Source organism: Mastigoproctus giganteus, chromosome 9, assembly GCF_048544385.1.
Source record: "Mastigoproctus giganteus isolate SK-2022 chromosome 9, ASM4854438v1, whole genome shotgun sequence".
NCBI classification, from domain to species: Eukaryota; Metazoa; Arthropoda; class Arachnida; order Uropygi; family Thelyphonidae; genus Mastigoproctus; species Mastigoproctus giganteus.
The window spans coordinates 25,495,210-25,522,761 of record NC_143583.1 but is presented as its reverse complement, the minus strand read 5'-3'; the positions used below and the strand labels follow the sequence as shown (position 1 = coordinate 25,522,761).

General features: G+C 36.6%; 1 protein-coding gene across 1 annotated transcript in view; it reads left to right on the top strand.

Moving 5' to 3' along the window:
• LOC150080108 (ubiquitin carboxyl-terminal hydrolase 25-like) overlaps nt 1–27,552 on the top strand; it is a 364,983-nt gene that overhangs the window by 107,305 nt on the left and 230,126 nt on the right. The window contains exon 5 of the mRNA XM_090381833.1: nt 22,360–22,658. Coding sequence (XP_090237959.1) covers nt 22,360–22,658 — 299 coding nt within the window. The remainder of the gene's footprint in view (nt 1–22,359; nt 22,659–27,552) is intronic.

Genomic DNA, 27,552 nt, shown 5'->3' with positions numbered 1-27,552 from the left:
TGGGTATATTCTTATCACGTGTACACCATATCCCACCCACTTTTCTTACTATTGAATACACCACGAATTGTCAAACTAATAGAGCAAGCTTATCTGTGAAAAGATCTAAACCTCCCAAGCACTTCCTAATTCATTTCACAAATATATGTGGTCTCAATTCTAATCTCAAAGATGTCCATTTCCACTTGCAATCTGCCAAACCCCATGTACTTTTTCTGACAGAATCTCAGTTATCGGTTGATTCATCTACTGCTCATCTCAGATGCCCAAATTATTCGCTGTATGATTTCTTTCGCCTCAAAGGCGGTACTTTTGCATATGTCCGTTCTGATATTCCCTGTCAGAGACTTGGCAATTTGGAATCTCCTCTCTTTGATCTTCTCTGGCTTAAAATCTCTTTACCTCATTGTGTCAAATTCATCTGTTGTCTCTACCATTCTCCCAACTCCACTAATCACTTGGTGCTCTTTGACTTCCTATCTTTGCAACTTGACTTTCTCCAGTCCAACTTTCCTAACAGTGAGGTAATTTTCCTTGGTGATTTTAATGTTCACAACTCCTGCTGGCTTCAGTTTTCTAGTCACACCAACCCAGCAGGTCGAGATGCTGAGGCTTTTGCAATTACTAATGACCTAGCACAGATTGTTCATTTACCTACAAGAATACTGGACAATCCTAATCATACAGCCAATACGCTTGATCTTTTTCTCGCAAACAACCCTTCTAAGTACACGGTCGAAGTAAGAGGTCCTTTAGGCACTTCAGATCACAACTTGGTGATTTTGTCTTCTCCAATGGAACCTTTATCTCATGGCTATTCCCAACCTCGTGTTGTTTGGCATTACAAGAATGCAAAATGGGATGACCTGCGAGACTTCTTTTCTTCTTTTCCTTGGTCGGATTACTGTTTCAAAACGTCTGATGTCAACGTTTGCTCAGATCATGTCAGTAAAATTATTCTTGCAGGAATGGAATCCTTTATCCCACACTCCACTTTAAAATCTCGTCCTTTATCTAAACCTTGGTTTTCCAATAAATGTGCTAAGGCTGTTCAAGAGAAGAATGTTGCATATCGTAATTGGCTTGTTTCTAATTCTTCAGTTTCATTTTCTGCCTACACCAAAGGTCGCAACAATTGTAAAGCAGTTATTAATCAGTCCAAACTAGAGTTTGAACAGGCTAAGAATAGAAAACTTGCTTCTTGTCCTAATGGTAGCCGAGCATTCTGGTCTCTTGCCAAAGCTATTGGCCGCAACTTTTGCCCATCTCTGCTCCCACCTCTGTCCAAACCAGATGGTTCCATTGTCACTTCAGTCAAGGATAAAGCTGACCTGCTAGCATCCCATTTTTCTTCCAGTTCATGTATTAATGATCTTGGTAAAACACCTCCCACCATTCCCAACACGCTCCATTCAATGCCTCCTGTGGTCTTCCGTCAAAAGGATATCAGAAGGATTTTGATGAATCTTGATGCTAAGAAAGCTCCAGGTCCTGATGGTATTTCTCCACTTCTTCTCAAAACCTGTGCTCTTGAACTTACTCCTATTCTTTGCCGCCTTTTTTCACTTTCTTATTCTAAAGGTGTTTTTCCTTCTGCTTGGAAATTTGCTCACATCCAGCCAGTTCCTAAAAAGGGTGACAAATCACTCCCATCCATTTATCGTCCCTTTGCAATTACTTCTACTCTTTCTAAAGTAATGGACAAATCAATTAACCACTAACTATTAAACCACCTAGAAATCTTCCGTCTGATCGACGATCGCCAGTATGGATTCCGTCAGTGTCGATCCACTGGTGATATTCTGGCTTATGTTACCCATTTATGGACTAATTCAATGGAAAGGTTCGGTGAAACACAAGTAGTTGCTCTTGACATCTCAAAGGCTTTCGATCGTGTTTGGCATAAAGGTCTTCTAAACAAGCTTCCATCTTATGGTTTGCCAACTGTTTTTTGTAATTGGTTATCCAGTTTTCTCTCTGACCGCTCACTGAGGGTGATGGTAGATGGCTCTCTGTCTTCTACCTTCTCCACTAATGCTGGTGTCCCCCAAGGTTCAGTTCTTTCCGCCACTCTTTTCCTCTTGTATATTAATGGCCTTCTTCCTTTGACTGGAAATACTATGCATAGGTTTGCTAATGATAGCACATTGCATTCCACTTTCCATTTTGAGAAACCTTGTCCTGCTCAATCAGCTTCAACTTCTCGAAAATCTGCTACCAATTCCTTAAATGCCGATCTTCAGGTAATTCTCCAGTGGGGCAAAGACAACTTAGTTGATTTCAACCCTTCTAAAACTCAGTCTTGTCTTATATCTCGCAAAAAGGATTCTTCTGCTCCTATGCTTATCTTTAGTGACACTCCGATTTCTAGGCAAAATGATATATCTCTTTTGGGGATGACCCCGACTTCTAATCTCTCTTGGCACAAGCACATTACAAATATTGCTTCCTCTGCATCTAAAAAACTTGGTTTTCTCTTTCGCTCTCGGCATTACTTTTCTTCCAAACAGCTGCTCACTCTGTGTAAATCAGAAATCCGCACTGCCATGGAATATTGTTCCCCCATCTGGGGTGGTGCCGCCAAAACCTCTCTCAGGCTTCTTGATTCCATTCAGAAGAGGTCAGTTAGGTTAATTAATGATTCATCTCTAACAGAGTCTCTCGACTCGCTTTCTCATAGACGTACTGTTTCTGCTGCATGCCTCTTCTACAGATACTTCCATGGTCACTGTTCTTCTGAATTGGCTTCTATAATTCCCGCTCCCTCTTTCAAAACAGTCTGAACATGTGCCGCCACCAGCCAACATCCATTTTTCTGTCCAACTTCAAACCCACAGAACCAACTTTTCATCTTCCTCATTTATTCATTCAACTGCCGTTTTCTGGAACAACCTTCCTTCATACGTATTTCCTGAAAATGACAGTCTACAGAAGTTCAAGTCCAATGTCAACAAATATCTTCTTTCGTCTTCTCAACCTGCAACCCAAGCACGGTACTAAGTACTATAGGTTCTAATACCTTTCGTGTTTGAGGTTCACATAAAAAAAAAAAAAAAAACTGAATGAGTATTTTGCATCTACATTCACACATGATGAGTTATTAAGGTTTGAAAATGGCAGAAGGTTATCAAATTGTAGCAGGGTGCTTAATGATTTTGTAATAACTGAGAGCAAAGTGGAGGAGAAATTGTTGAAGTTAAACATAAGAAAGGCACCTGGGGTGGATGTGATCTATCCAGTTATATTAAAGGAGGCTTCAGAAGAAGTAAGCAAACCCTTAGCCATAATTATGAGAGCATCCTTAGACGCAGGGGAGGTCCCTACGGACTGGAGATGTGCAAATATTTCCCCAATTCACAAAGGGAGATCGAAAGGTGACACGAGTAATTACAGAATAGTTAGTTTAACTTCTGTTCCAGGTAAAATAATGGAGTCACTGGTTAAAGATGCATTGCAGGATCATCTAGACAAGACTGCATCAATAATTCAGATACAGATGGGTTTGTTAAGGGAAAGTCTTGTCTGACAAATTTGATAGGATATTATGATGTGGTTACAAAGGAACTGGATGCAAAAAAATAATTTTTATATCATATACTTGGATTTCAGAAAAGCTTTTGACACTGTTGCGCATGGAAGACTACTGTACAAATTGGAGCAGAACAGTATTAAGGGTAAGTTGCTACAATGGATAAAAGGATGGTTGAGTGGGAGAAGACATAGGGTGTTAATCAGTGGTTGCTGCTCTTTGTGGACTAATGTTATTAGTGGAGTGTCACAGGGTTCGGTGTTGGGTCCACTTTTTTTTTTGTATATTTATCAATGATATTGATGAAGGTATATCAGATGGGCTGAGAAGTGGCAACTGAAGTTTATCATTGACAAATGGGTAGAAGTAACCCCAGAGAAACGTACCAACTGAGTGGTACTACACTTAAGGTGGTAGAAAATGAAAAAGACCTGGGAGTAATTATGCAGTCAGATATGAAGTTTTCTATGCAGTGCAGACAGTCTGCCAGGGTAGGTCATGTGGTTTTGTCAATGATATACAGGAATTTTGCTAGCAGGGAAAAGGGGCTGATTGTCCCTCTGTATAAGGCAATGGTCAGGCCACGCCTTGAGCACTGCGTACCGATCTGGAGGCCTCATTTTAAGAAGGATGTAGATATGCTTGAGCATGTACAGAGAAGGGCAACAAGATTGGTGAAGGAAATGAAGGGATCCTCTTACCAAGAGAGGCAAGTTTCAGAGTTCAAATTTCCAAGTTCTGCAAATTGGAGCAGCTGGTGACTAGGCACCTGCAAGGTGATCTGATTGAGGTGTATAAGGCATTGAATGGGTTGAGTACGCTGAATTCTGATGGGATTCTTCCACTTGTTCAGATTATGAACCTAAGTTGGCATAAATTTAAATTGAGGAAAGACAGATGTAGAATAGATGTGTGGAAATTTGTCTTTAGCCAATGGGTGATTAATTGCTGGAACAAACTTCCATCTGTCGTGGAAGCTGATAGGTTAAATAAATTTAAGGAGTAACTGGACAAACATTTAGAGGGAATTGGTTTGTAAATTTTTTTTATTTTTTTTGGTTGATGCTGCATAAGTTCATACACTTGCTTTCTTGCATCGCATGCCACTACTACTACGATGTTGATCTTTGGTTTCTGATGGTCACGTTAGACACTGTACAAAAAAAAAAAAAAAAAAAAACACAAAAAAAAGGAACTTAAGTCCAATTGGTTTTGGTTGGCTGAACTGTCAAGGTCATATTTCTATTCTTCTCTAGCACCCTCACCCGGAGCAGTACTTGCGTTAGATTTATGTATTAGTAAAATAATAAGAGGACTTTACCTCAATATAGTACGTAGAACACTTCCGTATGATACCCTCCAGAAATTAAAACGAAAAAATCGACAACTTACCAGTACATTAAAGTAAAATATAAATAATTAAATAATCAATTTAACACAATTCAAAATCAATTTAAAACAATTAAAAATCAAATTAACGCAATTAAAAGAATCTAACGAAAATATTCAAAACGATTTTCCTTCCTCTTTTTTAAGGCAAGCTTAACAATATTACGCGATGTCGCCAGTGTTAGTTGTTTTATGCCTGAAAGTTTTTGATTTAAATTCACCTTGGCAAACTTCGGAATGATGTTGTTTTGAAGGCAATATTTTAGGAAAGAAATATGGTAACTTTGGGCCGAGTACCTTAGTGTAGATTTAATGTAATTTTGTACCAAGCCATTCAAAAAATCTTCCATAATTGTGTGTATCGATTGTATACTACTGGACAGACAGGAAGTGAATGAAATAGTCAAAAAGAGTTTAAAAATTAATTAGATAGTATGAATCAGAGCCGTAATACTCAATATGTTCTACATTGATAATAATATTAGTAAAATAATAAGGGGACTTTACCTCCTCAATATAGTATGTAGAACACTTCCGTATGATACCCTCCAGAAATTAAAACGGAAAAAACGAAAAAATCGACAACTTACCGGTACATTAAAGTAAAATATAAATAATTAAATAATCAATTTAAAACAATTAAAAATCAAATTAATGCAATTAAAAGAATCTAACGAAAATATTCAAAACTATTTTCGTTCCTCGTTTTGAATATTTTCGTTAGATTCTTTTAATTGCGTTAATTTGATTTTTAATTGTTTTAAATTGATTTTGATTTGTGTAAAGTCCTCTTATTATTTTACTAATATTATTATCAATGTAGAACATATTGAGTATTACAGCTCTGATTCATACTATCTAATAGATTTATGTATATATAATTTTATTCAGTCTCATTACTTTTTTGCCACACTGTATACGTATATACAAGGATTGTTCTATTAATACGTGGTCAAGTTGGGACAGTTCTTGTGTGGAAATAGACATGTGCATGATATATTAACACGTCAACATGTTTATAATGAGGCCTTTATTTCTTGCAAAAACATAACAGATGAAACAGTAGGTCTTGTTATGAATACAAGATGATATAGAGTATTTAGAGTATTTCAATGATCTCTAATCTATCTAATTGTAATTGTCATTTATTTTTTTAGTTCACAAATCCAGCGAAACAAATGCGCATAGATCAAAGTAATTCCAAGAATCATTTTATGTGAGTGATCACACGTTTGCTCACACATTTTGAAATAAACATGCTAGTTCATAACAAGACCTGCTTTGCTTTGTTAACCCTTTGTTATGTTTGTGCATGTAATTTTTTTTTAAAATAGCATTAAGAATAGTGTATCCAAAACTGATCATCATGCAATGGTTCAGTTTTTATGTGCTAAAGTGCAACAGCCACAATAAATTCATAACAATGTTGGCTTTGTCAAGTGAAGCTTTGCTACTCAAAACCACTGTTATAGCTTTCCGGTATTATATGATAGAAACATTCTTAACCTTCAAGAGATTAAGGATTTCCCTTCCTGCAGGAAAAAGTTATTGTAACTGTTTTCTTTGACCATGGGGGTCTTTAATGTAATTAAAGACCCCCATAGTCAAATAAATAAAAGATTTCAAGAAATAATGATTTAATGACTATAGGAACCTTGTGCCAGTGTTAACATAATGTTAAGCTAAAACTCTCAGTTGCCTGTGCCTGGGGTTTCGTCCCAAGAATTTCTTCCTGAGAATTCCTAGGAAAAAATCGGAACTTTGAAATTCCCTGGAAAAGTAAAAACATTTCCCGAGAAATTCAGATTTTGTTTTTGTAATATACAGACTGCTACTTAGTTTATTTTAAAATGCTTAATTTTTATTTAAATATAGTTGGAAATAACCATTTCATTAGAAAGTGAGATTTTTTTTTTTTAAGGATTTTAACATTGATAAAAATTGCTTTACATGAATTAAAGTTCTTATCTATGGAAGGAGGGATATCCAAAAATTGCTGAAAATATATTAAACTGCTTAAAACCAGTATGATTCCCAGTTGAAGCATTAAGTAATCATAATGCAAATCAGCTAGCAAGCGAAGGAATTTTTAGATTCCTCTTTTGTAATTTGGAAAATAAATTCTATTTTAAGTAATAAACTTTTAAAGGAGATTAAACAGCAACTTTTTAAATGTAGAGATAGTCTGTCAGTGTCCCGTATTAGATATTTAAACAATCCAAATAGGGTTATGCTCCAGATTATGGAGCATAATCACTTCCCATTTGTCTCGAATTACACCAGTAATTCGAGACGAATTATTATTATTGTTATTATTATTAACATCTTTTATTTCCACATCAGTGGGCACCCTCTGAACAGCCTGATTCGGCTAGAGGGATTTACATTATAAATATTACATTTAAAAGATTACATAAATTATGACATTTAAAAGATTATTGATTGAATTATTAAAAGAAAGGAAATACATTGTATTTACAAGTTGGCTGACATAGACACTGAAGTTTCAAAACTGAAAGTGGTACAGTCAGTAGTTCTAGTTTATACGCTTCTTTCATGGAGTCCTGTCTGTAGTGCTTCGAACTGCGGAAAGTTTGAGGCATGAATTCCCAGGGAGTTATATGGTCCGAAGGTATTGGGATTGTTGTTTGTTATTGTTTGTTATTTAGTTTTTAGGAGCATTAGCAACTTAAGGCCATATTGCTCCGGGATATGCGGTGGTCATTCCCTGACCTTTCCGCATCCTCCGTATTTGGTGGTGACGGGCTCGAACCCCGGTCTAATCAAGAAGCATGTGCTACGCACTGCTGCTCCTTCCCACCTGGCTACGGAGGCGCCTGGGATTGTTGTCACTTTCCAGATGTCAGTTCAGGTGAATCCTTTTGGCCACAAAGGAGTTGTGCTAATATGTTCAGATTCCTCTCCTTGATGATGATATCCCGCTGTTTCATACCGAGGTTTGTGTAGAGCACCGAGAGATGGCTTGAATCTGTCTGGAATTTGGCAATGCTGCCAATGCGGTGACAAGTTGTACTCATAATCTGGATTGATCCCCAAATAGTTTAAATGCAGTTAATGTTTTTTTTATTTTTATTTTTTTTTTATTTTTTGACAAATAAAAAAATTATGCGATCTGTGAAATCGATAATGGAACAAATTCTCAGAGAAGACTGTACTTCAATAGAAGAGTCTGAAAGAGAAAATAATACGAACAGAGAAATTGAAAATTTGGAACCCAGGGAATTAGAAGCATCTAAAAACAGAGTTAGTGAGAGAGATATCTATTTCAATGGCAAAAGCAGAGCCAATCCAATCAAATAAGATATTTTCGTCATTAAGAAGTGAGATGAATTTATATGAAGCGATATGTACACTGACACTGAATATAAAAATTTTATTAGAAGCACTGCTAACAATTAGACCTACTTCAACCCAAAATGAAAAAATTTTCTGCTTCAGGCTTATTTGTAACCAGCTGGGTGAGGCAGGTGGGGCACGTGCCCTGGGTGCCAAATTTGGGGGACACCATTTTTGTAGTTAAAAATGCAAGAGTTCTGCCAGAATTTTAAAGAACAGGGAGTTTTCAATGGGTGCCAAATTTTATTTGCCCTGGGCACCACAACCCTAATTACACCTCTGTAACTAAGCAAAGATCCAGACTTTCTAACCAATTCTATAATTTCTGCTCTCTCTTTCAAAACAGTCCGAACACGTGCCGCCACCAGCCAACATCCATTTACTGTCCAATTTCAAACTCACAGAACCAACTTTTCATCTTCCTCGTTTATTCATTCAACTGCTGTTTTCTGGAACAACCTTCCTTCATACGTATTTCCTGAAAATTATAGTCTACAGAAGTTCAAGTCCAATGTCAACAAAAGCTTCTTTCGTCTTCTCAGCCTCCAACCCAAGCACGGTACTAAGTACTATAGGTTCTAACACCTCTCATATTTGGGGTTTACATAAAAAAAAAAAAAAAAAAAAGCAATTAATGCACTGTGTTTTTTAAAATTTCATTTTACAATAATTTTAAATGTGTTAAATGCTAATATTAGTTTTTCTTATTATTTGTTATGTTTCAGTGTTTTCTTAAGATTTCTTTTATGCTTATCTCAAACTTTGTGTTTTCGAATAAATGTATAGAATAATGTTGCCTATCTGTACGCTGTATTAATCTAATAAAAGTTTCTGTTTACATTCATCAAACCATGAGTCGCATTTTTAATATCTAATTCTCCTTAAATTGTAGTTTTTTACTTGTACACCACAATGTTATAGTTCATTATTATAGTGTTTTATGACTAGAACAAGGGAAAAAAAATCTTATAAAAAAGATAGCAAATATTTAATTAATAAAATAAAATTTTCAGGAATTCTTGGGAACTGCAAATTCCCGGTTCCTGAAGATTAAAAAAAAGTCGGGAATTTAGAAACCCTACCTGTGCCTGATAAGGAATCATCCTGTCTCATGATGTTTGTATGCCCACATATGGTCAACCTGATGCAGGCCTTGTTTCAGAAGATGCACTGGAAGTTGATTAGACATCCTGCTTACAGTTCAGTTTTGTCACCATATGTACTTTCATTTCTCTGGACTTTTGGAAAACACTTTAAGCCTTAAATATTTCAATCCGTTTCAAGTTTTTAAGGCTTTCACTGGATTGAGAAACTAAATGCTGATGGCATCTTCATTCTTTCTTGGATGATATATATATATATATATAAGGGGATATAATTTTAAATTGTTAAAAGATGGTAGTAGGATAGATATGCAAAAGTTTGCTTTCAGCCAAAGAATAATTGGAACAATCTTCCAATTGTTGTGGAAGTGGATAATTTGAATAACTTAAGAAAAGATTAGACAAATTATTAAAGGAGATAGTCAGATGATGTGTGGGGTTTTTTTTTTTTAGCTGACTTTATACAATGTTAGCTGTATGGTGCAAGGAAGCCACAGGCTTTTGCTGCACTAGCCAAAACCAAAATAAAAAAAAAAACAAATATATAAATAATTAAAATAAAAGATTACCACAGAGAGTGGTAATCAATGGACGCTGCTCATCGTGGACTAATGTTATTAGTGGAGTCCCTCAGGGCTCAGTGTTGGGTCCATTATTGTTTTCTGTATTTATAAATGATATTGATGATGGTATATCGGGCTTAATGTCCAAGTTTGCAGACGATACAAAGGTTGGCAGGGTTGTCAAGGACACTACTGACACTATGCTGCTGCAACAGGATCTGGAAAGGTTGAGCAGATGGGCTGAGAGGTGGCAAATGAAGTTTAACATTGACAAATGTAAAGTACTACACATGGGAAACAGCAACCCCAGAGCAACGTATCAACTCTGTGGTACTACACTGACAGTGGTAGAGAATGAAAGGGACTTGGGGGTGGTTGTGCAGGCAGATATGAAGTTCTCTGAGCAGTGCAGACGGGCTGCAAGAGTAGCTCATGGAGTATTGTCAATGATATACAGGAATTTTCCAGCAGGGATAAGGAGGTGATTATTCCCTTGTATAAGGCAATGGTCAGGCCACACCTAGAGTACTGTATACAGGTCTGGAGGCCTCATTTCAAGAAGGATGTAGAGCTGCTGGAACGAGTACAGAGAAGGGCAACAAGATTAGTGAATGGAACAAAGGGGTGCTCTTACGAAGAAAGGCTTAAGTTTTGCAAATTACAGTGTCTGGAGACTAGGCACCAGCGAGGTGATCTGATAGAGGTGTATAAAGCCTTGAATGGTTTGAGCATGCTCAATGCTGATGGGATTCTTCCTCTAGCTCAGAATAATCACCTGAGAGGGCATAAATTCAAATTGAGGAAAGACAGATGTAGGATAGACGTGCGGAAATTTGCCTTTAGCCAGCGGGTGGTTGGTTGATGGAACAGACATCCATCCCTTGTAGTGGAGGTTGATAGCCTAAATAAGTTTAAGGCTCAGCTGGACAGGTATTTTGAACGAACAGAGGGGTGAAGTGGGTTTTTTTTTTTTTTTTGGCTGATGCTGCATAAGCTTGCTTTCTTGCATCAAATGTCTCTACTAATGCTAATAACCTGTTTTGCTTCTCGTGGAGGTAATTATTCAGCTGACCCTTGAATTTGCTCAAGCCAGCAGCCTACTTGCAGAGGTAGTTTATGCTAGTAATTAATAACTAGCTGACTAAAAGAATTTCCTACACTCCAGTCTAAATCTCTTTCCTTTATCCATAATTTGAATTTACGACCCCTAATTCTTTAATCATTTATGATAGTAAAAATTTCACCTTCATTTCCCTTCTCATCTTACTGTTCCTTCTCAGAGCCGTATAGACCTCAAGCAGGTTTCTCAAAGGTGCCTGGTTGCCAAGCTCTCTAACCTACATATTTGGTATTTTATCATAGGTGTTCTTTTTCACATCCTGCTAAGCAGGTTGCTCATCATCTTTGGACCCTTTCAAGAAGCTTTTTTTTTTTTTTTTTTTTTTTTGCTTTTTTTTTCTGCTTCTTTTTTTCTATCTCCATATTTGGACACATTAGCATTAGTAGAGGCATATGATGCAAGAAAGCAAGCTTATGCAGCATCAGCCAAAAAAAAAAAAAAACACTTCCATTTCACCCCTCCGTTCGTTCGAAATACCTGTCCAGCTGAACCTTAAATTTGTTTAGGCTATCAACTTCCACAACAAGGGATGGAAGTCTGTTCCACCAACCAACTACCTGCTGGCTAAAGGCAAATTTCCGCACATCTATCCTATATCTGTCTTTCCTCAATCTGAATTTATGCCCTCTCGGTGATTATTTTAAGGTCAATCTTACAATTGCATTATACAGTGGGGTATCTCCCTATCTTTATAGGAAAATTTTTGATAAATCATCAAATAGAAATTGTAGTAGGCCTTGCCTTCTGTCTGCACTGCTTGAAGAACTTGTCCATCCATATCATAACTCCCAAACCCTTTTTTCCTGTACTGTGTATTTAATTCAGTCCCACTTGGTGGGACTGAATTAAAAACATATTTTGCTATTCTCCAAGTATAAGACCTTGCATTTTGCTCCATTAAAACACAGCTGCCTGTTTTATGACCATTCTAGAAGCCTATCTAAGTTTTTCTGCTCATTGCTGATCACTAACCATTCTTCCAATCTTAACATCATCATCTGCAAAGGGATTGGCATCATGCCCTTGTTAGTGTCATTTATGGAAATAAGAAAGAACAGTGGTCCTAGAACCAATCATAGAGACCTAAGGTTTGACATTTTAGGCCAATCTGAAGTGTAGCCATTAAAGTTGACTTAGATGCCAACATGTCCCAGTTTATACAGTAATCTCTCATGAGGAACTGAATGAAATGCTTTGCTAAATAAAATTTCTCAAAATTATTTTGTGCATTCAGCATTTTGTATATTCTAGATACGTTGAAGAATGTTATGTGCAAATTTATTTTACCAACAGGTTTCAAATCTTCCACTTCCATTTTGAAAATTTATTACCACAGCAGACTAACCAGAATGATGATTCTGGCTTAGTCATAGGTATTTATTTCTATTGGCAAGGTCACGGAAAGTCTAAAACTAGAGGAGAAGATTCTGTTCTTCTGTTTAATGAGGAAGTACTTATTGCTGCATGTGACTACATGCTGCACAAGTTCCTACTTAAAATGTTCTTATAATGCTGAGGTAGCACAAATTTCATCGATCAGCAGTGCATTTTCAAATTTGATATTTTTTGTGAACAGATTTCTAGTACTTCCTAGTGTCATCAAAGATAAAGAAATGAAGTACTAATGTTTTGCAGTATTAATTCTGTCACTTTCGGTGGAGAATCTTCAATACATTATTGTGAAAGAAGAAAGAAATGATGTGCAGTCCTTGGTTGGGGAACTGACAAACTTTCTAAAAAGGGAGTGCAGCAAGGAAACTTAAAATAATTGAACTGTTTAGTTATAACAAATTAGCCCAAGTCATGGGCATTTTAACAATTCCTCATAGCAGTGCTGAGTGTGAGAGAATATTCAGACAGACAGGTTAAAAAACAAATTGAGTTCAGATCTCCTTCTGATGAAGTTTCGAAAATGCTCCTGACAGCAAAGTCTAGACACCAGTGTCATTGTGGTGAACAAAACTTTGACTCAGCATTTCTGAAAAGGGTAAAGTCTGTAACAGCATTTTTCTTGAAGCAATCAAAATCAGTTGGTCTTTCTAAGAGAATATCCAAACAAAAATCCACAGACAGAAAAATATTAGGTAAGCTATTGTTTATGTTTACTGTATTGAGTAAACAAACCTATGGTTGTATTTTAATGTAAAATTGTATTTTGCCTGTAAAATTTAATTTCTGATGCAGTGTGAACTTCAAAAAAACCTTCAATTTTTGTTTGTCTATTTTGGCTCCAAAACCTCCTATTTTCCTCCTACTTAAAAATGTCTCATCTCCAGCTTTTGAAAGTCAGATTGGCAGTTATGCCTAAATGAAAAACTGCTTGGCCCCATTCTTTGCTCTCATACACTCTGCTTTCGCATATTTATCCTTTGTCAACCTCACCTTTTCTGCGGTATTAGGAGTAAACTTGTAGTTTGCATAGGTTTCAGTACTATTTCATTGCTCTGTTTCATGCCATCTTTTTTTTACTCAGACTAATAGCGCTGTATTCATTCATCTTGCTATCCTTCTCATGCTTTATTTTCTTAATGATATATATGCATCCATGGCTTCTGCAACTGTTGCTTTAAAGATAATTCAAGATAAAAATAAAATAGGAAATGAAGGCCTGATAGTCAAGGTGGACTGATCTGTATTACTGTTGTGGCCTGTACTCCCACTGGGTATAAAAGATATGTATGATGATAATTAAGCATGGCTTGAACAGAAAAATATTTACCATAAAGTCTGTTCACTGTTACATTATAATTTTCTAAAAAGGGAGTGCAGCAATTATCAGAAATGGTAAAGATAGGTCAAAAAAAAGAAAAAAAAAAAAAAATTAAGTAAATAATCGATTTTTATGATATTTTATTTTTGTAATATGTAGAGAAGTAACCTGAGAAAGGGAAAAAAATTAATAAAAACTCTGCATTATGAATTACAATGTGAAATGTACAGTTTCAGTTAAAACTGAACATTGTTTCTTCCCCTCCGCCCACACAAAACTTTCCAAAAGTAAATTTAGCAGTATTAAGTTAGTATTTTATTTTTACAGTTTGTATAGTGTTATATATATATATATATATATATACACAGTCAGTCCTTGTATAACACATGTTTACACTACGCGAATTCGATCATACACGATTTATAAAAAGGGGAATGATGTTGTTTACAACACGAACTGAATTCACTTAAGCGTGATTTGCCTTTGAGCACGAGGAGGACTCCCATCAGCATTGAACCTGCTCAAACCATTTAGGGCCTTATACACCTCAATCAGATCATCTCTCAGGTGCCTAGTCTCCAGATGCTGCAATTTGCTGAAATTAAGCCTTTCTTGGTAAGAGGACCCCTTCATTCCCCTCACCAATAAGTTGAGCCGATACACATTTTCAGTGTGTTTTTAGTGTTGGTCCCTGGAAAGATTTTAAGATCAGTAATAGCCCCTCAACCACAAATCTATTCACTATAAATGAAAGTGCATTTTGCATATTACTCTAGAATGAAAAGTCAGATGGAGGCCACATTTTCAACCTGTATTCTCTTGGTCCTTGGGAAAATTTCAGTTATGATTTCACAGCCTTTGTTTCTCCCCCAACAAAAATCAACATAAATGAAAAGTATGTTTTTGCATTAGTCTATAAGAAAATTGTGGATTGCTATCAGATTTTCAGCATATATTCTGTTGTTCCCTGGGATGGTTCCAAGTTAAATTCATATTTCATAGCATTCTCTTCCCAGTTTCTATACAGAAATATTATTATAAATTTGTAACAGGAGCTATGACCAAAATTTCAGTGCTTACTTAGAATATTTTAGGAATCTCTAACAAATTTTCATGTCGAATGGTTAATTTATTTTCTTATAAATTGTGAATTATTACTATTTGCTAAACACACCTGAAATTAATGCACTGCATACATTAAATAACTTGTAGTCTATGAAAGCTAGATGTGTTTTGATATTGTATTCTTTATTTTTAAATTAGGATTTTGGAGAAATAATTATTAGCCCAGGAACATCTTTGTCTAAATCCATTCTGCTCCTTGCCTACCTTAGATTTAAAGGATTTATTTTATTTTTAATGATCTTTGCATAATTTTATACCCTCCATTTTAATGAGCTTATACACCTATAATTATTATAGTCATTAATATTTATTTTTAAAAATGGGAACTACTATTGCTCTCTACCACCTGTGTGGCAGAGAGCAATAGTAGTTCCCATTTTGATTTCCCGTAGTCCATTTTGATTTACAGATTTTGATTTCCCGTAGTCCATTTATGAATTAAAAAATATATATATATGACTGACTAGCACATTTAAAAAGTTGTAAGTTGATGTTGTCTTCACCTAGTACTTTATTATTCTCATAGCCATTTAATACTTCTCTAATTCTTCATATGCAAAAGTGTCAGTATTATTGTTATTATTTAAACTAAGTGAGTTCACTGTCATGAGCCCACAGATTCTGAAAATAATTCAGCTATTCTGCAGATATTATATTTTATTAATGCTTGTGTTATTTTTGACTTGTTTAATATTCTGTATATCTTTGGTCATGTTAGATCTCTTTCTAATTCTGTGTCAGAGGCATTCTGACACAGAATTAGAAAGAGTAGAAGAGGCATGCAGCAGAAACAGTACGTTCTGTAGAAGAGGCATGCAACAGAAACAGTACGTCTATGAGACAGCTAGTTGAGACTCTGTTAGAGATAAGTCATTAATTTTTGTGCCCTCACTTCACTTTTTGTGATTGCTTTTCTTTTAAAGATTGAGTTAAATATTTCTTGTAGGCCTCTTTTCTCATTGATGATTCTTACAGTTTTGTTATTCCATCTTTGAAGTCTTTTCTTTCTTTGCCGGCCGACCGGGCTAGCCGAGTGGGTAAAGTACCTGCCCGGCAACCCAAAGGTCGCGGGTTCGATTCCCGCCTCGGGCTTGGATCAAAGTACTGCAAAAACCTTGGGAGGTGCAATATGGCCACAGAAGCCGATGCGCCAACAACTACCAAATCAAAAAAAAAAAAAAAAAAAAAAAAATCTTTCTTTGCCATCTTTTCTTATCTAATCTTTCATTTTCTGCTTCAGTAAATTTTAGACAAATTCCTTTATATATTGCCATTCTTCAGTAGTTTCTTCAATTCCATATCTGATAATTCTCAAGAATTATTTATCCTTGTTTTGAAAAGATATCTAATACTAGGCTCACTTAGGAGGTTTAAGTATTTCTTCTTGTTTGAGTCATTTTTTATGAGATTTTATCCACTTTGGGGGGGGGGGCTCTTATTTTTGATAACTAGATAGTGATCTATTTCCAGTTTCACCTGCAATAAATCCTTAATTTAAGAATGAAGTTTGTTACTTTCTTACTTTTTTTTTTTTTATATGTAAACCTCAAACACAAGAGGTGTTAGAACCTATAGTACTTAGTACCGTGCTTGGGTTAGAGATTGAGAAGACGAAAGAAAATATTTGTTGACATTGGACTCGAACTTCTGTAGATTGTAATTTTCAGGAAATACGTATGAAGGAAGGATGTTCCAGGAAACAGCAGTTGAATAAATAAACGAGGAAGATGAAAAATTAGTTCTGTGGGTTTGAAGTTGGACAGTAAATGGATGTTGGCTGGTGGTGGCACGTGTTCGGACTGTTTTGAAAGACAGAGTGGGAATTATAGAAGCCAATTCAGAAGAACAGTGCCCATGGAAGTATCTGTAGAAGAGGCATGCAGCAGAAACAGTACGTCTATGAGACAGCTAGTTGAGACTCTGTTAGAGATAAGTCATTAATTAACCTAACTGCCCTCTTCTGAATGGAGTCAAGAAGCCTGAGAGAGTTTTGGGAACAGATGTGGGAACAATATTCCATGGCAGGGCGGATTTGTGATTTATATAGAGTGAGCAGCTGTTTGGAAGAAAAGTAATGCCGAGAGCGAAAGAGAAAATTAGAAGTCAGGGTAATCCCCAAAATAGATATATCATTTGCCTAGAAATTGGAGTGTCACTAAAGATAAGCATAGGAGCAGAAGAATCCTTTTTGCGAGATATAGACAAGACTGGGTTTTAGAAGGGTTGAAATCAACTAAGTTGTCTTTCCCCCACTGGAGAATTACTGGAGATCAGCATTTAAGGAATTGCTAGCAGATTTTCAAGAAGTTGAAGCTGATTGAGCAAGACAAGGTTTCTCAAAATGGAAAGTGGAATACAATGTGCTATCATCAGCAAAACTATGGATAGGATTTCCAGTCAATGGAAGAAGGTCATTAATATACAACAGGAAAAGAGTGGGGGAAAGAACTGAACCTTGGGGGACACCGGCATTAGTGGAGAAGTTAGAAGACAGAGAGCCATCTACCATCACCCTCAGTGAGCAATCAGAGAGAAAACTGGATACCAATTACTAAAAACAGTTGGCAAACCATAAGATGGAAGCTTGTTTAGAAGACCTTTATGCCAAACATGATCGAATGCCTTTGAGATGTCAAGAGCAACTACTTATGTTCACCGAACCTTTCCACTGAATTAGTCCATAAATGGGTAACATAAGCCAGAATATCACCAGTGGGTTGACACTGACGGAATCCATACTGGCGATCTTTGATCAGACGGAAGGTTTCTATGTAGTTTAAGAGTTGGCGGTTAATTGATTTGTCCATTACTTTAGAAAGAGTAGAAGTAATTGCAATGGGATGATAATTGGATGGGAGGGATTTCCCACCCTTTTTAGGAACTGGCTGGATATGAGCAAATTTCCAAGCAGAAGGAAAAACACCTTTCGAATAAGAAAGTGAAAAAAAGGCAGCAAAGAATAGGAGTAAGTTCAGGAGCACAGGTTTTGAGAACAAGTGGAGAAATACCATCGAGACCTGGAGCTTTCTTAGCATCAAGTTTTGTCAAAATCCTTCTGACATCCTTTTGATGGAAGACCACAGGAGGCATTGAATGGAGCATGTTGGGAATGGTGGGAGGTGTTTTACCAAGATCATTAATACATGAGTTGGAAGAAAAATGGGATGCTAGCAGGTCAGCTTTATCCTTGGCTGAAGTGACAACAGAACCATCAGGTTTGGACAGAGGTGGGAGCAGAGATGGGCAAAAGTTGCGGCCAATAGCTTTGGCAAGAGACCAGAATGCTCGGCTACCATTAGGGCAAGAAGCAAGTTTTCTACTCCTAGCCTGTTCAAACTCTTGTTTGGACTGATTAATAACTGCTTTACAATTGTTGGGGAGCTTTGGTGTAGGCAGAAAATGAAACTGAAGAATTAGAAACAAGCCAATTACGATATGCAACTTTCTTCTCTTGAACAGCCTTAGCACATTTATTGGAAAACCAAGGTTTAGATAAAGGACGAGATTTTAAAGTGGAGTGTGGGATAAAGGATTCCATTCCTGCAAGAATAATTTCACTGACATGATCTGAGCAAACATTGACATCAGAAGTTTTGAAACAGTAATCCAACCAAGGAAAAGAAGAAAAGAAATCTCACAGGTCATCCCATTTTGCATTCTTGTAATGGCAAACAACACGAGGTTGGGAATAGCCATGAGATAAAGGTTCCATTGGAGAAGAGACATCCACCAAGTTGTGATCTGAAGTGCCTAAAGGACCTCTCACTTCGACCATGGACTTAGAAGGGTTATTTGTGAGAAAAAGATCAAGCGTATTGGCTGTATGATTAGGATTGTCTGGTATTTTTGTAGGTAAATGAACAATCTGTGTAAATCATTAGTAATTGCAAAAGCCTCAGCATCTCGACCAGCTGTGTCGGTGTGACTAGAAAACGGAAGCTAGCTGGAGTTGTGAACATTAAAATCACCAAGGAAAATTACCTCACTGTTAGGAAAGTTGGACTGGAGAAAGTCAAGTTGCAAAGAGAGGAAGTCAAACAGCTCCAAGTGATTAGTGGAGTTGGGAGAACGGTAGAGACAACAGATGAATTTGACACAATGAGGTAGAGAGATTTTAAGCCAGAGAAGATCAAAGAGAGGAGATTCCAAATTGCCAAGTCTCTGACAGGGAATATCAGAATGGACATATGCACAAGTACCACCTTTGAGGCGAAAGGAATCATACAGCGAATAATTTGGGCATCTGAGATGAGCAGTAGTTGAATCAACCGATAACTGAGATTCTTTCAGAAAAAGTACATGGGATTTGGCAGACTGCAAGTGGAAATGGTTATTGTTGAGATTAGAATTGAGACCACGTATATTTGTGAAATGAATTAGGAAGTGCTTGGGAGGTTTAGATCTTTTTGCATATAAGCCTGCTCTATTAGTTTGACAATTCATGGTGTATTCAATAGTAAGAAAAAGTGGGTAGGACATGCTGTATGTATGAAGTAATGAAATTTTTGGATATGGCGTACAAATGGTAAGAATATATCCAGATCCTTGACTTAACGTGGCCTCGACAATGCTCCCCGCATACACACTACTCGGACCACCTCCAGTCACTATCTGGCAGAGTAGAGGTAGCAAGACTAAATACGATAAATATTTGTACAGTATTGACGATTTATTGTAAACTCTACTGACTTGGTTGTCGTGCCGGAATATAAACAGAATATTTATTTATTTATTTATTATACACTAGCTGATCCGGAAGCCTCCTAGAGAGTTACCAATAGGTTTGGTCCTGTGTACTAACTAGCGGCCGGCCTGCGAACACTGTTTTAGAGCTGTACCCTCGAAATGTAAGGAATATTGGATCTCGCCACAATGTTCATCATAACCTCAAAAGTCATCAGTCATACTGCATGATGGAAGAGATGGGGAAGGGTTGACCAAAAATTAGCTTTAGAGACTAAACATGGGTTCCACCACTTCAAGCCTCCAATAAGCAAAGTGGTGGTATTGCACCGGTTGATGAGAGTCATCTACCACCTAGTACTGCCTGGTAACATAGAAGGGCGGCGTTCCTCCATGTGGTGTGGGTGCTACACCTCAACCCCTGCTTACATTGGTTCACACCTGGGTGGTCACCCACCATGTACTTGTGCATGGAGGTTATATCCAGGATTACTAACAGTCCCACCATCGTGAAGGTGCAAGCAGAGGATTTGGCTGTCACAGACGGTCCGGACTTCGCTGAAATTGGGTTTACTTGACTTGAGTGTCACCCAAATATCAGTTCCCTCAGCGTTTTAGACTCCCAGGTAGCAAGTACAGCTTGTCTGGCATATCTGAGTGAATATCTGTGACAACCTCAAGGACCATTACTATACTTACTATTATGATTTAATATTTAATTTATTAAATATTACTGGATTTATAATTAAATTTAATATTACTGTATTTATAACCATGGGCCCAACCATGTATGTTTGTGACAGTCATAATAATTAGTATTAGTATTAGTAACGGCCGTATGGTGCAAGAAAGCCTATGGCTTATGCTGCACCAGCCAAAAAAAAAAAAAAAAAAAATCCGAACAAAACAATGATAAAAACAAAAATTAAATAAATAAATAAATAATAATAATTAATAAATAAATAAAAATAATAAAATGAAATTAAAAATTAAATAAAAAGGAAATTAATCCTATCATCCTATGCGCTTCCCTTACCCGAAAGTACTATCCAGATGACCTTTGAATTTCCCCAAACTGTCGGCCTCTACCACCCATGAAGGCAACTTATTCCAGTAATTTATAACTCGCTGGCTAAAATAAAACTTCCTGCAGTCCAATGTAAACATTTCCCCGCGTAACTTGAGTTTATGTCCCCTAGTTCTAGCATCATTTATAATCTTGAAAATTTTGTCCTCATTCATTTTACTGATGCCTCTCAGAGCCTTAAACACCTCAATCAAATCTCCTCTAAGGTGTCTAGTTTCCAAACTCTGCAACCCACATATTCGAAGTCTTTCTTCATAAGGACGCCCTTTTGCCGATCTCACCAGGCGAGTTACCCTTCTTTGCACCCTTTCAAGAAGCTCGATGTCTTTCTTTAGGTGCGGTCTCCATACTTGAACACAGTATTCCAAGTGTGGTCTAACATAGGCCTTATATAATGGGATTATCACGTCCCTATCTCTACTTGCAAAAGTTCGATAGATCATCGATAGGACACCATGGGCCTTCCTTGCAACCTGTTTACAATGCTCAGAGAATTTCATGTCTGACCGTATCGTAACACCCAAGTCCCTTTCCTCCAGTACTGGGTTTAGTTATAATAATAACCAAAGACAGTGTATCATACTAGTATGAACCCCAGGCAGTACTAGAGACCCCAAACCCACAATCTGTACTGGGACCACACCATAACGGATAAGGCCATCCCACACAACAGACCGGACATAACTCTTGTGGACAAGGTGGAAAAGGCTACCTACCTGATTGTCATAGCGGTGCCCAACACTAGCAATGTCCAGAAAACCCATGAGGAAAAAAATTATCAAGTACACAAACCTGAGACATAGGTCAAGAAGATGTGGCATATTCAAGAAGTAACGACCCTCCCGATCATCGTGTCAACCACTAGTATGATGCCAAAGACTCTACATAGCAGCAATAGGTCTCCCAGAAAACACCTACAAGGGACTCCAGAAAGTCGCAATCCTTGAACACCTGCAGGATAGTTGGAGTTACTCGACCAACAGTAACACCGGATATTACAACCACCCTGTGTACTTGGTAGCAGTAGCTGTCACGGAATAGAATCCTTCAATCAGGGAGAAATAATATGAGCAATAATAATAATAATAATCTGAATAATGAATTCATTAGTCTGTTTGTTGGATGTTATAAAATTTATTAATCTAACACCGTTATTATTGATTACATCTTCATGTACTAAAAATGCAATTTATTTTGTTTCTTCCTATTTGGGTATTCAGTTCTTCCATTTTTAGAATCTAGTTTCTTTTATTTACTTTATCCAGAGTATCTTGAAGTTGGCTGTAGAATTCATTACTTTCTTCCTTTATGCCTGGTATTTAGGCATACATACCTATTACTATCATGCAATCATGTTGAAGTTTAATTTTGTCTTGGATGATTTTGTCATTCCAAAATATGTAATGAACTATACTGTTATTTTAGTGATTTGTGTGTTAATGGCACTGTGCCAGACTGCTCTTTCTTTTCAATTTACTCCATAATATAACATAGTTAACGTGTGTACTGCATATTTTTTCCTTTGCACATTTATTGATTAGGCTTAGATATTTTTGATGGATAAGACAGAGTTTTTCCCTCTAATGATTTTTTTCCCCTTTTGTGTGTAACAGCATATTTAGCTTAATTATATATTTTAAATACATTTTTCTGCAATATTTCATATTTCTTTTATATTTTGGTTTAAATATAGAAGCAAAAACAACAGAAACAACAGTTACATCAGCAGCAGCAGCACCATCAGCAACAACAATTACATCAGCAACAACAGCAACAACAACAACAACAGCAGCAGCAGCAACAACAACAAGAGCAGCAAGCACATGTTGCTAAAAATCAACCTCAACCTGGTAGTAATACTGGTGTTATTGATTTAACTAATGATAGTGGGGATAAAGAGGATGATCTTCAGAAGGCTATTGCTCTGTCACTTCAGGAACAGCAGAAAGTATTAGGAGGGCAGGTATCCATGGAAGATCAAGATATTAGCAGGTAAGTTTTTATAATTGGCATATCTGTTTGGGTGCTGTCTGAATATTTACTATTATTAGTAAAAATGTGGTAAAAATACTTTACTACATATCTAAAATTCACCTGTTTCTCCCTCCTATTCATAAGCAGATGCATCTCTAGGATGTAAGATTTATTTATGATAGTTACAATAGAAATGAATGAGATTTGATACAGATTACTTGCTATTTGTGTTAAATGTGAGAATATCTTTAAGCGATATTGAGTGTGCCAACTCAAAAGTTATTTTTGATGGGACATTCTGATGTTAGCAGTTGTATTGTGTTCAGTGAGCAAGATATGAAGTCTTCAGGTGATCAGTAAGTGAAATTCTCGTGGGGAAGAAAATTATAACAAGTGAAAAAAGGGATAGGAAGTAGAATTACAATAATGATATGGATTTCAAGGATGATGGGAGGAAGAAAGATAAATCCCAAAAGTTGAAGGGAGGCGCATAGAATGTATCATTAGTATAGTGATTATAGATATAAATAAAGCTTAAAAAAAATTGAGAGGGCTAAGAAAAGTAATGTTGAGATGTGGATAAGGACGATTGGTAAAGAAATTGAGAGGTAAGGTCAAAAGTGAAGTGTGGATAAGATCTAGATTGAAATAAGGAATAGGATTAAGGTTTAGGAGAAAGTAATGAAATATAGGAAAAGAACTGTGGGCAGCAATGAAAGTGATAAGGAAATGATTGAAATATGAACACTGTAGAGGGAAAGGGAAATATATATAACATAACAATAGGTTGAGAAGAATAGGAAGTAAATGGTTAAGGGGGTAGTGTGTGGAAAAGGAAGGTATGATTTAATGTTTTAGTGGTTGAAGTTTTTAAATAATGAATTTAAAAATGGTCAAAAATGGAATGCTGCTGATAATGGTGATAGAGAAATTATTAAAAGATAAGCATGCCATATTGAATAGATAGACTGAATTGTGATGTTTCATAACATGTATTCTATACCTTCAGGATCAGTTCAGAACCTGCAACAATGAAAAAAGTTCATATAAACGTATGTCCAATTCTGAATGGTTGTGAAACTTTGGAAACATTGTGAATACCTTCACAGCGTTTCATGTCCATTTGACTTTCGGCATTCGTAGTGAGCAGACGTGTCTTGATAGTGCAGGGAGAGCATAGTGATTAGAGAGGATTAGAATAGAATTAAGGAGGTTAGATAATTGCTTGTAAAATTTATTTTGATGCAAGGTTTTTTTTTTTTTTTTTCCTTGTAAATAGTTTGTAAATTTAATTTTTATAATATTATAAATATATATAATTTTTAAAGTTACTTTCTGTGATATTTAGTAAATTTCAACAATGGTTATGACAAGATCCACCTTGAACACTTTGTCAGAGGAAACCAAGACTTTTTTTTTTTTTTTTGGTTGATGGTATATAAGCTTGCTTGTTTTCTTTCATAATATGCCCTACTAATGCTAAAATACTCCACCGGGAGGATTCAAGTTGGATGAATAATGAACTTGAGCAGAAAAAGAGCATGGAAAAGTTACAGAGCAATAAAAAGTACTGAAGCCTATAACAGCTACAAATTGATCTGTAGTAGTGCCACAGAAAAGATTTGGCTAACAAAGGCAGATTATGAGAAATCGCTGCAAAGAGTGGGGATAAGGAATTCTTCACATATATCAATGCAAAGAAGAGAAGGACAAAACAGATCGGACCTTTATGTAATGGATGTAGGATAGTATTAGATACCTCAGCTGATGTTGCAGAGTAGCTCAACAGTTACTTTGCATCTATATTTACAGAAGAAAAACACTTTACGTCAATAAGAAATGGGGTGAAGTTGAAAAATATGTAGTTAGTGATATTGAATTTTCACATGATTATTTAATGAAAAAACTTTCTGGCCTACAGGTGAGTACGGCTCCTGGGGTTGGTGGCATAACCTATAATTTTAAGGGAGGTGGCAAATGAGTGCATTGAACCATTGAGTCTAATTATGAGAGCATCACTGGACTCTGGGGAGATTCTGTGGATTAAAAAAGTGCCAGTGTATCTCCAGTACATAAGGGTGGTTCTAAGAGTGAAGTGGGAAATTACTGATCTCAGTCAGTAATTTCCCACTTCACTCTTTCCTACTTTCACTTTTCTTACTACTCCAGTAGTAGGAAAAATCATGTAGGCAGTGATCAAGGATACAATTCAGGATCATTTAGAAAGAAATGGAATTCTGAGGGATATGCAACATTGTTTTGTAAAGCGAAAATCATGTTTAACAAATCTGATTAGCTCTTTTGACAGGGTCACTCATGAGCTGGATTTAGGAAATAATTTCAGTATTGTTTATTTAGATTTCAGCAAAGCATTTGACTCAGTCCCACATCAGCAGTTACTTTATAAGCTGAATCAAGTTGGAATCATGGGGAAAATCCTTTAGATGAATAGCAGGATGGCTTCAGGGAAGGAGGCAAAGGGTTATGATAAATGGTTATTCCTCAGATTGGGTTAATATAAGAACTGTTGTACCCCAGGCATCAATATTGGGACCACTGTTTTTGAATTTCTTAAATGACATCAATGAAGGGATAGAGGATATGAAGTCTAAATTTGCAGATGATGTAAAGATTGGTAGAGTAGTTAATGATCACCCCCAAGCAGAGCTTCTTCAGAGTGACCTAGATAGACTTCAGGGATGGTCAGAAAGGTGTCAGTTTTCTTGGGGTCATGAGATTATCCTGATAAACAGTAACCCCAAAATAAATTATACACTTTGTTGGAGTTGAACTAAAGTCATTAGTGGAAGTAAAGGACTTGGAGTTACGATATGGTCAGATATGAAGTTTTCCGAGATATGAAATTTTCCGAGCACAGGTTGCAAGGAAGGCCCACAGTGTTCCTGTTGATGATTTATCAAATATTTGCTAGTAGAGATAAGGACGTTATAATCCCATTATACAAGGCTATTGTTATACTCTTGGAATACTGTGGTCGTATGGAGGCCGCACCTACGAAAAGACACTAAGCTTCTTGAAAGGGTTCAAAGATGGGTAACTCGCATGGTGAGATCAGCAAAAGGGCGTCCACACGAGGAAAGACTGAATATGTGGGGGTTGCACAGTTTGGAAACTAAGCACCTTAGAGGAGACTTGATTGAGGTGTTTAAGGCTCTGAGAGGCAAAGGTAAAATGAATGAGGATGAAATTTTCATGGTTATAAATGATTCTAGAACTAGGGGCAATAAATTCAAGTTACTTGGGGAAATTTTTAGACTGGATTGCAGGAAGTTTTATTTTAGCCAGTGAGTTATAAATTACTGGAATAAGTTACCTACATGAGTGGTAGAGGCTGGCAGTTTGGAGAAATTCAAAGGTCAGTTGGATAGTTACCTATGGGAGGAGGGAAATGCATAGGTTGTTTATTTCCTTTTTTTATTATTATTATCTTACTTTTTTTGGCTGGTGCAGCATAAGCCTTAGGCTTCCTTGTACCATGTGACTAATACTAATGAGTTGTGAAGGTATTCATAATATGAGATATAATTAAAACGATTCCAATTTAACTACTTTGGTAGAATGGCTACGAATAAAACTGATGCATTTGCATTAACCTCATGCTACCACGTAGCTTGACACTCTTTCCCTTAAATGCTTTTTAGTTCATCTGACAACCATTTAGATATAAGCCTTGAACAGTATTTCTTCGTTGTTATGAAAAGCCTAGTAGCTTCTTTGATTACTTCCCTGAATACTTCTGATTTAGAATTTGCTGTTAGTAACATCATCAATTGGTCCCACTGCACAGTATTTAAAAACTGTCTGAGATCCCTATAGTCACCCGTACCTTTCCCTTTAACCTTGACAGTAGTTATGTCATGAATCACCTCTGATAACCAGATCAAGAGTATTCCTGATTATGGGACTTTCTGATATGCTGTCCAACTCTATTTCTCTGTATAGCTGTTTGGTATACTTACTCATCACAATTATTATGCCTATAACACGCTCCTACTCCCAATGTTGTTTTCCCAGCGCTTATATCACACCAAACTGACTCAACATTGCACTTGTCATCCATGTCACCTGGATGCAGTGCTTTAGATTTTTGTGCTTCTCAACTAAGAGCATAACTCCTCCACCTCTCCTGTCCTGTCTGCCCTTCCTGTATACATTGTACTCTACATATTGAAATTCGGCATCACTTATGTGTGAGTGACATTGCGTTTCCGCTATTCCTACAATGTCTGCATTTAATGACTTAATTAGTACTTCAAATTCATCAAATTTATTTACAGTGCTCCTAGAATTAGTGTACATGCAAGTATACATCCTGTACATGTTCTTACCCTTAGTTATCCTAATACAGCCCATGTATTTATTTTTTCTATGATGACCCACAGCAGGGCCTGAAATCCCAGCCACCTTGCTTTCCAGGCTGTTGCATGTACCAATTGTAGCAGTCCAAGAATCACTTTCATCTCTGCTTGTGGCTCTAGTTAAGTTATTAGTCTGTTATCCTCCACCCCTAATGTGTGCTAATGTTTAAAAGCATACTGTATGGGAATACAGTACTATGGTTGTACTTTAATATAAAATGTGTATTTTGTCAGTGAAATAAATTTAATTTCTAGTGCAGAGTGGACTTAAAAAAAAAAAAAAAAAAATCCCATGCCTACAAATACTTATCTCCAGCTTTTTTGAAAGTCAAAAGTTGGCAACTGTGAGATACCATTACCAGTGCAACTACTTGAATCAGTTGGAACTGCAGGAATAAGATAACAAAAATATGCATATATTTGTCATACTATTATGATTTCATTGGAGAAGGGGGGAAAAATGCAACCAAATGCCACTGATTTCAGAACAGTTTGAAAACTTTTGCAGCAAAAGTGGTGATACTGGGGGAAAT